We start from the raw sequence: 16,150 nt of genomic DNA, 5'->3' as shown, positions 1-16,150 counted from the left end.
AAACCAACAAGATACTAGAAAATAGTAGCAATATATCACCATTCAGTGATTCAGAGTCCATTCTGCAGATAGCATGTTGGTTGATTCTCAAGGCCATTGGATGTAGGTTGTAAAGCACATAGATGTCTTCACCTCGCAGTCTTTTACAGACTTCTCTGGGTGAGTTATTTCGAGCTGGAGGTGGGTGTTTGGGAAAACACAGCTTTTTATAGTGTGTGGGGAGATGTTACATATATTCCAAAGACTTTGATTTGTGTGAGAGAGGATGATTCAGTAGGAACCTTCAGCTATAAAAGTTCATGAAGGTTAAAACAATGATGTGACTAGGCAAGACACAGACATTTCTCAGTGATACACAACGACATTCTGTCATGCAGTTTGTACTTAAAGTAGTTGTCCCTTTTAATATCTGCGGTTGTATTATGCTCAGTTAATTTGTAATTAGTTTGCATAAACTATAGGATTCTTTTTTTATTCAGTTCACCAGATTAGTCAAAATTTGACATTTTCCGTTAGTACATTATCTCTACAGTCTCAAATGAATATCCATAAAATATAACGGCTAAATGAATAATGACAACTCTGAAACGTAAAATCACATTCAAAAGGTCCTGGCTGTCGAAATGGATACAATTTTACAACAATCTGCACAACAAAGAGTTCTCATTAAAAAAGCAATGTGCATGGACAGAGACGCCAATCCAGCTTCGAAGCAAAAACTGAATTTCAGCTGTAAAATGGGCTTGTCTATGTGTTCATATCCTTGCTGTGTGGGGCATCTTCCTTTATGGACTTACTTACTGTGTCTATATGTGTGAACAGGGGAGATGGTGCGTCAGGCCAGGGTCTTAGCCCAGGCCACCTCTGACTTGGTCAATGCCATGAGATCTGATGCAGAGGCAGAAGTTGACGTTGACAACTCCAAGAAACTGCTGGCTGCAGCCAAACTCTTGGCTGATGCTACTGCCCGGATGGTGGAGGCAGCTAAGGTATGAGCAGGTTTATTCTAACAATATAACGTATTATATATGATTGGTTATTACCAGCTGCAACAGCGACATTGATGTTGTTTTCACCTTATGAGTCTATGTGTGTGCGCGTCCTCATGGTAAAATGTGGTCCTGGCGACAGCTTCTATAGCTGGAACAACCACAGTGGCGGTTCAAGTGTTTTGCCAGGTGGATGTCTGTCTGTATGTCTGCGGACAGATTTTGACGCCACAATAGAGCCTCAACTGTGCAATATACATTCATGAAACGTTACAGGTGTAAAATTTGCATAAAACTAAGTCAAGCTCGAATAATGAGCGTGATCCGAGCAAGGGGCCTGCCTGCCTGAATTGCTTTCATTTGATAGAATCAACATTTTACATTACTGTATATGCACCAGCTACATAACCAGTATCATTTCACATCCCAAAAAAAGGGTGCAGCATCAGTGACTCTTGAAAAGCCTCTGGCACTGTCGAGCAGGATACAACCACTGTGAAATACCCAGACACTGGAACATTGCCTGTGACACACAAGATGTTTTTGATCTGTGACGCATTAATCACCACATCACTGCCATTATCAAAGAGGAGGTGGGATTCTGGCACTGACAGTTTCCTTGGGAACTACGAGAAAGCACACAGAGCTGAATGCCTATTTACATCTATTGCACAATGTGTGTAACCAGAGTTGATAAACTTTCATTGCTGATAGCTATTGTTATATACTGTTTATATGTGTCATCGTCATGTGTGTCTGTGTGTTTACATGTGTGTTTATGTGCTCTCAGGGGGCGGCTGCTTACCCAGAGAATGAGGACCAGCAGCAGAGGCTCCGAGAGGCAGCTGAGGGACTACGTGTAGCCACTAATGCTGCGGCTCAGAATGCAATAAAGAAAAAACTGGTCAACAGGCTGGAGGTGAGTCACTGGAGCCAACGTGTTCTCATCAATCTGTTGTTTGACCTTGAACAAAACACCTCTCCTTGTTGATCCCTACCAGTAAAGATGTCACACAAACATCTCTTTCTTCCTTTCTCATCCCTTGGTAGAAATAAATGAAGAGATTAGACTTAAGGCTAAAGGAAACACATGCCAGAATGTGAATAATGAAATGCCTCAGCAATCATTTTTACAAATACGGACCATTTAGTTTATTTGTCTGTGTTACTTCCCGTAGCAGTGAGCTATGAATCCCATTAGGGCTGTTAATGAGCTATCTGAGTGTAAAGATCTGTGTTTAGCCCTTGGTATCAGTTTGCCCCTAATGACTACCCCCTCTCAGCTCAGGCATATATCTCAGTCCTCCTCCTTGTATCAGATGGTCACAGTAATGGTGCCAACGATTGCCTCCATCAGAGAAATGTGGGAGCCATTGAAGATCATTGAAGTGTCATGAATCTGCAAGTCTTCATGTAACAATTCACAGTCACAGTCACCACTTAAACCCAATCTTACCTTTTGTCTCCTTACATACTGTCATTCAGCTGCTATACAAGTGTGCACATACTTTTGTTTAGAAGTAAATAAAAATAATATATAAAATTCTACCTACCTTATATGTCAATTCTACTGTACATGCAGTTCAGTCTAAATTTTTGTCTCTCAGTAGGCCTATAATGATGTCATGCATACTGGCTCGCTTTTATCATCTTGGCCTCCTCATCCACTCAACCATGAATGTCTTCTCCCTCTGTTTTCAATCTTGTCATCACTTCAAAGCTAGTCTTGTGTCTATGAATTTATGCGAGCTAAGCAGCATGTTTTCAGTTCTTTAAACACAACAAGGGGAGAGCAATGCCGATTATGCCATGAAAGAAAGATTGAGCACTGCAAATTTAGGCCCCTCTCAGTTTTATTAGAACATCTCTTTTCCGAGTACAGGTCATGACAGCATGAATGTTACTCTCAGCCAGGCACCACTCTCTTACTTTAGCATAAATTATTTCAATTTGTATCTTCTGAACAGATAGCTGCTAAGCAGGCAGCCGCTGCTGCTACTCAGACCATCGCAGCTGCACAAAATGCTGCTGCTTCCAACAAAAATACTGTCTCACACCAACAGCTTGTACACAGCTGCAAGGTATGATAATTTACTCTTTTTACTGATGCATTAAAAAATATATTGCCAAATAATGTACTAGAAAATCTAAATATTGCCCCAAGATATGTATATTGTATATTCGTAATTTTGGCCCCTTTAAACATGATAATTTAGATATAGAATGATACATTATTGGTGTTTTATTGCAGGCAGTAGCAGATAGTATTCCTCAGTTAGTGCAGGGGATGAGGAGCAGCCAGGCCCAGCCCGAGGAGCTTGGAGCCCAGCTAGCTCTCATCATGGCCAGCCAGAGTTTTTTACAGGTCAGACCTTTCATTGTCAAACTTTCTGTCATGAGATATACACAAAAATGTCTCCTTTAGTGCTTATGAATTTGTTGTTCTTCTGTCACCATCTCTCAGCCTGGAAGTAAGATGGTGACGTCTGCAAAGTCGGCAGTTCCGACTGTGGCTGACCAGGCTGCTGGTATGCAACTGGGTCAGTGTGCCAAGAACTTGGCTACCTACCTGGCGGAGCTAAGGACGGCCACCCTGAAGGTATCTTTACATACAGCAACAACACAACACTGTTAGAGATAGCAAAAGTCATCTCACTGATGCAGGAAATTTGTTGCTACATGTTGTTTGCTGTAAGGCTGCACCTACGTAAGACCAGTTCTTAGATCTCCTTTGGAGATACCACACAGCATATAGGCATGTGTCCTGTCTGCACTGCATAATGGATGTTTGCATGTGAGTAAAATGTATGAGTGTGTCATTTTTAGGCCCACGAAGCCTGCGGTCCTCTGGAGATCGATTCAGCCCTCAAAACTGTACAAACATTGAAGAGTGAGCTTCAGGATGCAAAGATGTCCGTCATTGACAGCCAACTCAAGCCTCTTCCTGGAGAAACAGTCAGTACACAGCAACATCTCCTGTGAAGCTCATTTGAAACATTATACTGTAGCTATCCAACTGTAGACAATGGTGAGACCACAACTATGAATCAAATGGTGTACTTGTGTGTTATTTTGCTCCCACAGCTGGAGAAATGTGCTCAGGATTTAGGAAGTACGTCTAAGGCTGTGGGCTCATCCATGGCCCAGTTGCTCACATGTGCTGCACAGGGCAATGAACATTATACAGGTAAGATAAGTGTATTCTACACATAGGAAGTTTGCAGAAGCTTAAGCAGTTATTAATCTAGAGTAGCGAATTGCTGACTGTCATTTTTAATTTAAAAAAGTTGTTTCTTTAAACTGTGCCAAGTGGGGGTGTGAGAATAAAGCAGGCAGTGAAGATTATGACTCCTTTATTTGTGCTATCACTATTTCCTCACACTGAACCCTTTGGATCTAACATGGCTTGGCTGTTTGGCCGTCAATTCCGGCCCAATTGAGGATATCAGGGGAGGAGGGATGAAGAGAGAAGCATTTTTAACTACAAATGCTCCCAGGCAGTACTTCATGCTGTGGCCCACGGTGCTGCTCGCTACTCATTAATCTTATTTTCACTAGATTTAACATTCCATCAGCAAATGGGTCCACTTGGCTGGTTAATGCAATTTGATGCAATTTGCTGCTTTTCTTCTCAGCTCTGTGTATAATAAGTTAAGGACACCTCCCATGTGGAGCCATATTTATTATATTAACTCGTTTATTTAAACAATGAGAGCATTTCAGTATCAGAGTTTTTTTCAGTGTGGTAGGGCTAGCCCCTGCAAGCTGTTTTGCACAATGCAGTTACAATTATCATAAAGACAGGAAATTATACACATACCTCTCAGTTTGTAGTGCTTAAAGAGGACTGCTGCAAACTAAAACTAATCAGATGAAATTAATGTTTAGTAAAATGTCAGTTTCAATTTCCACATGAACATTATTATTTATTTTCACCACATAACTATAGACAACACAGGCTAATGTGGACATTATATTTCCTTTATATCTGTAAAATATTATATCCATAGTTACTTCAGTAGATATCTAGAATGCACATGAAACAGTCAGGCTGTATCTTTCCTTTCTAGAATGTACTGTTATTATACTGGTATTATTTGGTTTGCTTCATGATATTCTCTATCCCTATGATCATAATGATGCATTGTCATTTCAATGTGTGGCTCGTTGTACCCAGGTGTGGCTGCCAGAGAAACAGCACAGGCTTTAAGGACATTGGCTCAAGCAGCCAGAGGTGTAGCAGCCAGTACCAAGGAGCCTCAGGCTGCAGCTGCAATGCTGGATTCAGCCCAGTTTGTCATGGAGGGCTCGGCCATGCTGATCCATGAAGCCCATCAGGCCCTGGTTCATCCAGGAGATGCTGAGAGTCAGCAGAGACTGGCACAGGTAGCAAAGCTCTCCGTGATATAAACCCCAGAGACAGTTATATTCACGTATACAATCACATTGTGTTTTCTCTCTCTCTCTCTCTCTCTCTCTCGCTCTCGCTCTCGCTCTCGCTCTCGCTCTCTCTCTCTCTCTCTCTCTCTCTCTCTCTCTCTCTCTCTCTCTCTCTCTCTCTCTCTCTCTCTCTCTCTCTCTCTCTCTCTCTCTCTCTCTCTCTCTCTCTCTCTCTCTCTCCCCCCCCTCTCTCTCTCTCTGTCTCTCTCTCTTTCTCCCCCCCTCTCTCTCTCCCTCTCTCCCTCTCTCCTCTACTGGTTTGTAAACATTTCTTCTTTCCATAACAATCATCCCCTCTAAGCATTGCTATTTTCTCTCTTTCTCTCTGTATTTTCTCTCTCTCGCTTGGTATTCCTCTTGGAGGACTGTCAGAGTAAAATTCCCATTCTCCAACAGCCCTTCAGGGGATAAACATATTGTTTGGCATATATCTGTGACAGCAGCATAAATTAGTGACACGGATTACTGTGCAATGCTGTGAGCCCAATTTGCATTTGAGATGTTTTCCCCTTATAGCTTCACTCTGGGACGTTGTATTATGGAGCACATTGTTCGAATGACTAATGGCAGTCCTCCTGTGTTTCAGGTGGCCAAAGCAGTTTCCCACTCCCTAAATAATTGCGTGAATTGCCTGCCAGGTCAGAAGGATGTTGACATGGCCCTAAGGAGCATTGGCGAGGCCAGCAAGAAGCTGCTGGTGGATATTGTGAGTCCCATTTGTATTTACACAAACACATCTGTATTGAAATATATTCAAATAAAACCCCATTACTGAATAGGTCATTTCTATTTGATTGGGTTTGTTTCGTCTTTGAAGCTCCCTTCCTGCAGTAAGACATTCCAGGAGGCCCAGAGTGATCTGAACCACACAGCAGCTGAATTCAACCACTCTGCAGGCGAGGTCGTCCACTCCTCTCGTGGAACAAGTGGCCAGCTGGCTGCGGCCTCCGGGAAGTTCAGCCAAGACTTTGATGAGTTCCTGGATGCTGGCATTGAGATGGCAGGACACACCCAAGTAGGTTGCATGATCATACAGCCCCTTCCGCACTCCACTGAAACAGTTCAAAGGTAATCCACTATCATCAGTATTGTACACACAGGGAGGAGCATTCAATTCTTTGATGGACAAAGGCAAAAGTCATAAATGCTGAATAGCCTCAACTCAAATTTAGTGTCACATTATAACCTAAACTATTTAAGTAATTTGTTAATTAGACCTTTTCATCTAATTCACTTTGTCACATGATTGGACCCAAGAGCAGTAACACAGTCAGATGTAATGAGATCTTGTGATGTTCTTGTTCTGGTTATTTTGCTCATTAATTTGTAAAAATCATCTGGGATTGGAGTTGATGTAGCATGACACGCAAGATTTAATCAGGCTTAAAGAGCCCCATTGGGTGAGGAAAGAGGATATAGGTGGTAGGGACACATTCAATACATTTTTTACAATACTTTATCCCTTGACAGCTGTTGCCGATGCAGTAAATAAATCCATTAAAAAAAATCACCTGTATTTTCTTTTTCCTTGCCGGTGCAGACCAAGGACGACCAGATCCAAGTCATTGGTAATCTGAAGAACATCTCCATGGCATCCAGTAAGCTGCTGCTGGCTGCCAAGTCTCTGTCTGTGGATCCAGGTGCAGCCAATGCTAAGAATCTTCTAGCTGTGGCAGCAAGGTGTGATAAGCTATCACCTGATGTGTCAGACAATTTCATTTCCTCAATATTTGATAGTAACCTGAACCCTTTTGTCCTGAATATGAATCCTCACTGAGATTTGAGCCTGTATCAAATTATCAAAAATGTTGTACTTAAATATCACAAAACGTCTCTCTGCTGCATCTGTATGCCACTCCCAAACTGTGTTTGTTCAGCATTGCTAAAAGGAGTACTTAGAGAGACGCCAACAGCTGGTCCTGCGGGGCTTTGGGCCTGACTGACTTCTCTCTGTCTAATTAGGAAGATGGAAGCTTTGTTTAGGGCCTGTCTGTGCTCAGCAAGGCTGAACACAAACTCAGGACAATCTCTGCACTCCTGTGCTACGTGTTAGCCTATCACAGCGAGAGGCGAGCAGTGCCACGCTTGAATAGGGGAGCTGAAAGCATGTGTGAGTGAATCCAGGCTGTGTGTGCATGCGGAGGACACATGTAAGAGCTAAAAAGCCTGTGTGGCTGCCTGTGTGTTTCAGGGCAGTGACAGAGAGTATTAACCAGCTGATCACGCTCTGTACCCAGCAAGCAGCAGGACAAAAGGAGTGTGACAACGCCTTGAGGGAATTGGAGGTAGCCGTCCTCACATACACTGTACCACACACAGACTCTCCTTCTCTTCATGACTGTTTTCTCTTGCCTGTACATGCCTGTTTATTTTTAATCAGGGAAACTAGGTACATTTGCATTTGATTTCTCCCATAGAGCCATTAATTGTAGATGGACATTCAATTCAGAACTAAAGTAAATGCATTTATGACACTGACTTTGCTTAATGAAGCCCACATTCACTCAAATAAATGAAAATGGCAACAAGGCTGTGCACTTTAAAGATAGGATCACTATTTATCAAGGTAGTATATTCTCATCAGCTTGATTTACATTTAAAGTGTTTCCTTTCTCTAAATTAAGTGGCTGATAAAAGTTTAATATCATACCAAGACTGTTCAGTGGTTTGTCCATTGTAGTTTAAGTTAAAATCGTGTGTGTGTGCGTGTGTGTGTTTGTGTGTGTAGGCTGTCAGAGGACTCCTAGATAATCCCAGCGAGCCTGTCAATGAGCTCTCCTACTTTGACTGCATCGAAAGCGTCATGGAGAATTCAAAGGTACAGGCTTTCAAAATAATTGTGTGAACCATACACTTAAACTGCAGGAGATATTTTACGTAGTAGGCCTTTGAAGATGTAATTGTTTTCTCCTTTTCTCAGGTCCTAGGAGAGTCAATGGCAGGTATTTCACAGCACTGTAAGACGGGTGACGTGGTGGCCTTTGGGGAGAGCGTGGGTGTGGCGTCTAAAGCTCTGTGTGGGTTGACGGAGGCTGGAGGACAGGTGAGATCTCAGCATGGTACCAACTACTCACTCACTGCACTCATTTCTGCACTCTTTTTTGCTTACCTTGCAATATTATTGATACTAATCATGTTACATTTCAACCCGGAAAAACAAATTGTTAAGCATTTTTTAAGGTTGATACAGCCCTCTAAAAATACATGTAAATATATATTTAGATATCTTGACAAGGCAAAATCCATTCATAAATGGCATTTCGACCTGAGTAGGACACTTGGCCATGACAGTCAGGTTTCATTGAAGGTTTTACAGACCACTCCTAAAGCTGTAAAACAACATGCTCACCTTCATGCAACATTCAGTTGCCTTGTCTGTAAAAGGGCACTCTCTGACAGATCTTTTGTTCCCTCTGCAGAAAGCTCCTCTTTTATGCACAATGTTTACAATATATATCTATTCATGTATTCATGTACTTATGTATGTACAGTATTTATGTCAGAGAATGTGGACGGCAGGTGGGGGTGTTAGCTTGTCTGTGATGACAAATGGAGGACAATGAAGAAGCAGTCTGGTGGCAAACATATACATTAATCTAACACTGTTTTTGTTTTCTGCCCTGTAGGCCTCTTATCTTGTAGGTGTGTCTGATCCAAATAGTCAGTCAGGCCATGAGGGGCTTGTCGATCCCATCCAGTTTGCAAGGGCTCACCAGGCTATACAGATGGCTTGTCAGAATTTAGTGGACCCAACCAGTAGTCCCTCACAGGTAAGAAGCAGGACCATTCCCTGGCATATGGGGACTCCACTGGGACAGTAGGCTATATAGATCTCTTGTGACTGCGATTTAATGGCTCATTAAGTTTGAATAAATGTCATAAATAGTTTACTCTACACACCACACCAGAATTCCTCATTTCATACAACTCCCACTTCCTATATGTTGGTGTTTCTCTGTTTGTCAGATCTTGTCTGCAGCAACAATTGTAGCCAAGCACACCTCAGCTCTCTGTAACGCCTGCCGACTGGCTTCCTCTAAAACCTCCAACCCCGTGGCTAGGAGACAGTTTGTCCAGTCGGCCAAAGAGGTGGCCAACACCACAGCCAACCTTGTCAAAACCATCAAGGTCAACTCCCCAACTGATCAAAACGTTGAGTGTAAATTTGTTACTGAATTTTTTCGTCACGTGAGAAGCTGTCAATGTGCGTATAGCTCAGCCCCTTACAAAACTATGAATATGAATGGACACATATTTATATCCTGTCGTCTTGTTTTAGGCCTTAGATGGGGATTTTTCTGAAGACAACAGAAGCAGATGCCGTGTTGCCACGACCCCGCTCCTTGAGGCTGTAGAAAACCTGTCAACCTTTGCCAACAACCCTGAGTTTGCGAGCATCCCAGCACAAATCAGCAATGAGGTATTCATCCATTTTGATGCTCTTTGATGCCTGTTTAGGACATTCTTTTCAGTTCTTATAGAGGCAGCTGAATGAAATGACAATCTATCTGTTCCGAGTAACATCCAATTAGTCATTTTTTCCCATTCATCCTACAGAAGATCTTGAAGCTACTCTATAGAGAGATTTCATGAATATGTTTGTGACTTTGCACTCAATCCTCTTCAAACAGGTATTGATGTATGAGCGACCCATAGACTGTATTTAACTATTTACATTCTATGAAACCAACACACAAAGTTTTGTACAGTGAACATAGTGGGAATCAGATTGAGGTCCAATTTTCCGTTGTATTTTATTGTCAAGGAAAGACTGGAGCAGAAAGATGGATTTTTCTTTTTCAATCTGAGCGGAACAGTTCTCGCACAGTCCTCTAAAAGCTTTATGGCTATAATCTGTTGGAGGGCAGTGTTTAACGGCACTCTTTCTCAGCACAGCTGCTCTAATCTTCAGCTTGTTAATCTAATTGTTGAGGGAGGCTTTGGCTCGGATCATAGACTGAAGGTGTTTCTTCTTGCATCTGTGTAAAGCTGCCTTTCTAATCTCATCCCTCCCTTTGATTGTACCTTTGATCTCTCAGAGGTAGTCAAGGAATATTAACAACTCTGTCAAACCAATGTGGTTAGCTTTTTGCTGTTGAGCTGCTACCTGGGCTGTTGTTTCACCTGCACTAATCTTTTTATTTCCACAGGGCTCAGCAGCACAGGAGCCCATTGTGCGTTCAGCATGCTCCATGCTCGATAGCTCCACTTACCTTTTGGAAACAGCTCGTGCGCTGGTCCTCAACCCCAAAGATCCTCCCACATGGTCCATACTGGCCGGTCACTCCAGAACAGTCTCTGACTCCATCAAGAGTCTCATCACCTCCATCAGGTTTTTATTAATCCCGTCTACCGCCACATCTGTCTTTGCAAGATTATCCTAAATCAAAGTTGATAATGCTCATTGCTCACAGTTAGAGGAAAAAATGTTCCTGAAACCAGAAGGATTATTCTGTGATATCTGCTCTGCTAAGCAAGAAATTGCCACATTAGTTTATCATCTGATGAGGTTCCTGGTGCTTTGTAATCTGTTAGTTAACACTATAGAGCAGTGGTGAAATGATGAACCACGGTGCATCTGCAGCACGTTTTGTCAAAGGTAGTACTCCACCCACTTCTGTCTTTATCATCGTCCTGCAATCAGCTGCATACATGACTCTAACAGCAGTAGTTAGCTGAGAGGATTGATACCAATCTCATGTCAGTATGCTAAATATGAAGCTAAAGCCAACACATTCAATTCAATGTTATTTATAGTGCCAAATCATAACAAAAGTTATCTCAGGACCCTTTACAAACTTGGTAAAGACCACACTCTATGACTTATTTATGATTTACATAGACCCAACAATTCCCCCGTAGAGTACGGTGGTAACGAAAACCTTCCCTAATACACACACAGGATTATCAAGGCTTAGCAGTGTCCACTGGTTGCTTAGCAACCTCATGGCGATGACTCCAGGAAGCTACTGCTCCCACCCAAATAACACTCCTGCACAAAACCCCCTGTAAAACCTCAACTTGCTGATTTTATGTTTCAGTTTTCTACAGATTCAACAAAAAAGATTGAACTATTACTCAGCGAGCTTCAGAGGTGCTGGACGATGAACATGGATTTTTTTTTTTTACCTTTTTGACAGAGCCAAGCTAGCTATTTCCTCCTGCTTATGCTCAGCTAAGTTAATCGGCTATTGGCTGTAGCTTCAAATTTAGCGTATAGATATGAAACTGGTGTCAGGAATGTGGAACGTGGAAAAACAGAATCATTTATAAATAAATATACTGATGTTTCACAATGTCAAACTGTATTTATGTATATATTTTTCAACATATCTGATGATAGGGACAAGGCACCAGGACAGAGGGAGTGTGACTACTCCATTGATAACATCAATAAGTGTATCCGGGACATTGAGCAAGCTTCCCTAGCAGCAGTTGGGCAGACCTTGCCCTGCAGAGACGATATCTCCATGGAAGTGAGTTCAAGTACCCCATCAGCTCTATCTTGAGAGAGTACTTAATTGGATCTGCAGTCTTTCTTATGTGACTTATACCGTAATTCTCTGCTGTTGTAACTCACCAGGCGCTCCAGGAGCAGCTGACATCCTCTGTGCAGGAGATTGGGCATCTGATTGATCCTGTTTCCACAGCGGCCCGAGGCGAAGCTGCCCAACTAGGACACAAGGTGCTGGTCTGACCATATCCCTTCATCCTTTCTGGGTTTAGACAGAAAAAACAATTCTGTCTGTTTTCTATCTTGTGAATCAAACCTTCCTCAGACAATTTTCTTTCTTACACTTGTTCTCTCAGGTGACCCAGCTGGCAAGTTACTTTGATCCACTCGTTGTGGCATCGGTGGGTCTGGCCTCCAAGCTGCACGATCACCAGCAGCAGATGACCATCCTAGACCAGACCAAGACCCTGTCTGAGTCTGCCCTGCAGATGCTCTATGCTGCAAAGGAAGGCGGGGGAAACCCAAAGGTACAAAGCAATTCATATAGCTATGGTGTGTTCAGCCTACCATGACCACTATTTCAAGGATGACCTGAGATTTAAACTAAATTTCAGGTCAATACAGTGATTTAATCATGTTTTTTTCAAGGGTTTTTTTTTTGTTTGTTTTTTAAGAGGATAATAAAGAATGTCATTTTGCCGCAGTTTTTCTAATCCCCTATCTTTTGCTATTATCAAACTCATAAAAAACAAATAATCACAAGTTCTTACTAGGTATTATGGTTCTCAATTAGTGTTGATTGTTATCATTTTAAAAAACCTGTTCACTGCACAACATCTAATCCCATTCTATTACTGCTGTGTAGCATGGGAACTTTGTTACATTTTCTACTTGGATTTTAAATAATTAGAATAAACAAGTCCTTACAGCAACAACAATCCACACTTGTGAAGTGTCCTCTAGTTAGACACTACATACTTACCAGCTGTAGGGACACTCTGTCGTCAAGCTAATAAATTTAGACCAAGACAGTGTCACAGAAACGTTAATCAGCTGACTGTCCCCAGGCGTCCCATACCCATGATGCCATCTCTGAAGCAGCCCAACTAATGAAAGAGGCAGTGGACGACATCATGGTGACATTGAATGAGGCAGCCAGTGAAGGGGGCATGGTAGGGGGCATGGTGGAGTCCATCGCTGAGGCCATGGGCAGGGTAAGTAAGGTTGTGTCGTGTGTGTATTTTGATAGAGAATGCATATACAGTATGTACCATACCAACTCATGAAAAGTCTGCTCAGGTGCTTTTAAATGGATATCAGGCACATTTGTTCCCCATCTTATTTGTCTGAAAGCAAAATGAGCTTTCCCTGAAAGAATGATTCCCCGGTGAGTGTGGCTCTCAGTGGCTCACATTAGTCCAGTAGATGACAAGTTTTAAATCCACAGCCCACTGGTGATGTTAGCTGTTACTCATCCTGCTGGGGGATATGTCATTGTGTTGACAGTGCAGTTAGTAATTGATGATGATCTGCTCATACTCGCACAATACACTTGTCTTAGATTATTTCTCTTTGTTGTGTTTTTTTTTTTACATTCAGCTTAAACATAGGAGAGCAACTACTGTATCATTAAAACTCCATTACTTATATAAAGTGGAACCATTTTATAAGAGTGCATACATTAAAGGGGTTTTATGTTCTCACTAATTGCTTTTTAATTGTTAAGAAAAGTTGTACCAAAAAAAGACTTGCTAAATGGTGTGCATCCAATATTGGTATTACCAGCATAGCTCAATTTATCTTTATAGCGACATCTTAAATGATTCACCCTAAGTTTGGACTATCCCCTGCAATAATGTTTTTTCCAGATGAAGGTTACATGCACATAGCTGTGAGGCCAGTTTATTAATCACTTATTAACATTTGCAGCTGCAAATAATATTTTATTTGAATCCAAATCCAAAATCCAGTCTTAATCGATTCGATTTACCTAAGCTCTTAGACCAGGCCTTTAAAAAATGGCTGAACAAATTCATAACAATTAATGAAATATTAAAATAAAACCTCAACAACCCTTTATCAAATGCTTTATTGTAAAGTGGTTCCAAACTAAATCCGAAGTCTCACATAAATGGGGTACCAAGTGTAATAACACGTAGTGTAACTATACACTATGGATGGATGAGTACTAAAGGGTTGATCTTCACAGCTGGATGAAGGTACACCTCCTGAACCCGAGGGCTCTTTTGTGGACTACCAGACCACCATGGTGAAGTTCTCTAAGGCCATCGCTATCACTGCACAGGAGATGGTGAGTGCTCTAATGCAAAAGGATTTCCATGCTTGACTCTGTGTATATTTTTCTTTATATTTCCAATCTACAATGACTATATTTGTCTGTAGGGTTGGAGAAATATTAATCTACCTCGGCTGGTGATGTATGTTCTCTCTGTCCCTAGATGACGAAATCAGTAACCTGCCCTGAAGAACTTGGCGGCCTTGCCTCTCAGGTGACAGTGGACTATGGACAGCTAGCACACCAAGGACGCCTCGCTGCAGCCACTGCAGAGCCAGAGGAGGTGAGGAGCCATGCCCTCTACTCCTATGGAGTGTGCAGGGAAAATGACATACTCCTTATGAAAGATTTAACACATCATGCAGTATATCTGCCCGATGTGTTGCAATTGTGTCTCTGAAATGTCAGATTGAAATATCAGCTTCGGTCTGCATTTTACACCAAAAATTATTTCGGCTGTACTGACTCACGCACTGATCAGAACAGATGTTTACACTTCTCTGAAATGACACCCCTTCCTTAAGGCTGCTTATGATTTTGTGGGATCAAACAGAAATATACCCCTCCAGCATCCATTACTCTGAGCACCCACATAGTCTTTCTCTAAGCTTTTTCTGTGTAGTCCAGAGGACAGCAATGTGGGGAAACATTGAGCTAATAAGCACACAGCTCTTATCAATATCTTGTATATAACAGGCTGCTAGAAACCCTTCTGGTTACCATGGCGACATTGTGTCTCTACAAATCTAAAAGCCTATAGTGATGCTCATAATGAAGTACCACCCACCCATGAATCTCAGTCTGTAAATTAAAGGTGTAGTGCCCGCTTCCCTCGCTGAGGGTGCTTGAAATCATTTTTCACTCACCCGCTGGATAAGAGACATGCCAGTTTAGGACATGATTGTAATTGAGTAGTACAGTGACACCAATGAGAAGAAGGATGCAGTGTAAGACGGTGCCTGGTTATGCTTTCAGGTTGGTTTCCAGATAAAGACACGGGTGCAAGAGCTGGGCCACGGCTGTATCTACATGGTCCAGAAGGCTGGAGCCCTGCAGCTCAGCCCCACTGACAGCTTCTCCAAAAGAGAGCTTATCGAGTGTGCCCGTGCAGTCACAGAGAAGGTAAGCTATATGAACTGAGACTAGTACAGCATCTTTAACTCTTGCAAGAAGCTATATATATTTGTATATATATATATGTATATACAGTACACCTTGTGCAAGAGTTAAAGATGCCGTCCCAGTTTCAGTTCAGTCTTGACTTTTTAAGTGGAGTCTATTTTTGCTGCCACAATTTACCATCTCTGCTGTCAGATGTTTGAAGGCAGCATCGACTCAAACATTAGCATATTTATTGAAATATATTTCACATGTCGCTCAGTACAGTTGCTGTATACATGCCTATTTAAATAAAGTGATAGAAGAAATATAAGTGTATGCAAGATTTAGGAAGAAGCAGTTCAAGTGTGGATAATTATGTTCTGTAGCTGACAGTTATGCTTTGTATTTCAATTATTATTCATTGTTCTTTATTATTAAGGTTTAGCTTTAGCCTTGTGTTGATCAGGGGCTAGAAGACTATAGGGTTAATGTATGTTATTTTAGGTGGTAATGACTAGTGCTTTACTGTATTATTGTACCAGTCATGCAGGTCATGAGAGCATGATCTCCGGATCACCATCACACTGCGCTGATAATGATAATACTAATGTCTTCCTGCTGCGACCCTGGCAGCAGCTAACCGTGGTGCTCTCACATTAGAATTTCTCTCCACTCCGAGGCTGTGATTTGATTCAGGGCTCATACCAAACTTGAATAATTTGTAGTCTCACATTCGGTAATACGTGAAGCCTGTGCATCATTGAAATGTACCTCTCAGGGCTTTCCAATTGTTTAGGAGGGATGGGCAGGCAGCAGTCTTCAAGGGACACGTGTGATTTGCAGAGTCAGACTCATTGGCTTAATGTAATT

The 16,150-nt window shown here is 42.0% G+C and overlaps 1 protein-coding gene across 1 annotated transcript in view; it reads left to right on the top strand.

The window, feature by feature from the left end:
- tln2b (talin 2b) overlaps positions 1 to 16,150 on the top strand; it is a gene marked incomplete at its 3' end in the record, with an annotated part of 77,197 nt that overhangs the window by 48,720 nt on the left and 12,327 nt on the right. Inside the window, exons 20-44 of the mRNA XM_083916184.1 lie at positions 823 to 989; positions 1,780 to 1,908; positions 2,957 to 3,070; positions 3,241 to 3,354; positions 3,454 to 3,588; positions 3,816 to 3,944; positions 4,074 to 4,176; positions 5,167 to 5,375; positions 6,016 to 6,135; positions 6,247 to 6,444; positions 6,970 to 7,109; positions 7,621 to 7,714; positions 8,158 to 8,247; positions 8,350 to 8,472; positions 9,056 to 9,199; positions 9,396 to 9,557; positions 9,709 to 9,849; positions 10,580 to 10,761; positions 11,773 to 11,905; positions 12,013 to 12,114; positions 12,240 to 12,410; positions 12,951 to 13,097; positions 14,093 to 14,194; positions 14,343 to 14,462; positions 15,155 to 15,301. Coding sequence (XP_083772310.1) covers positions 823 to 989; positions 1,780 to 1,908; positions 2,957 to 3,070; positions 3,241 to 3,354; positions 3,454 to 3,588; positions 3,816 to 3,944; positions 4,074 to 4,176; positions 5,167 to 5,375; positions 6,016 to 6,135; positions 6,247 to 6,444; positions 6,970 to 7,109; positions 7,621 to 7,714; positions 8,158 to 8,247; positions 8,350 to 8,472; positions 9,056 to 9,199; positions 9,396 to 9,557; positions 9,709 to 9,849; positions 10,580 to 10,761; positions 11,773 to 11,905; positions 12,013 to 12,114; positions 12,240 to 12,410; positions 12,951 to 13,097; positions 14,093 to 14,194; positions 14,343 to 14,462; positions 15,155 to 15,301 — 3,416 coding nt within the window. The remainder of the gene's footprint in view (positions 1 to 822; positions 990 to 1,779; positions 1,909 to 2,956; positions 3,071 to 3,240; positions 3,355 to 3,453; positions 3,589 to 3,815; positions 3,945 to 4,073; positions 4,177 to 5,166; positions 5,376 to 6,015; positions 6,136 to 6,246; positions 6,445 to 6,969; positions 7,110 to 7,620; positions 7,715 to 8,157; positions 8,248 to 8,349; positions 8,473 to 9,055; positions 9,200 to 9,395; positions 9,558 to 9,708; positions 9,850 to 10,579; positions 10,762 to 11,772; positions 11,906 to 12,012; positions 12,115 to 12,239; positions 12,411 to 12,950; positions 13,098 to 14,092; positions 14,195 to 14,342; positions 14,463 to 15,154; positions 15,302 to 16,150) is intronic.

This window comes from Echiichthys vipera, assembly GCF_963691815.1.
Source record: "Echiichthys vipera genome assembly, chromosome: 7".
NCBI lineage: Eukaryota > Metazoa > Chordata > Actinopteri > Perciformes > Trachinidae > Echiichthys > Echiichthys vipera.
This window is presented reverse-complemented; position numbering and strand designations above follow the sequence as displayed.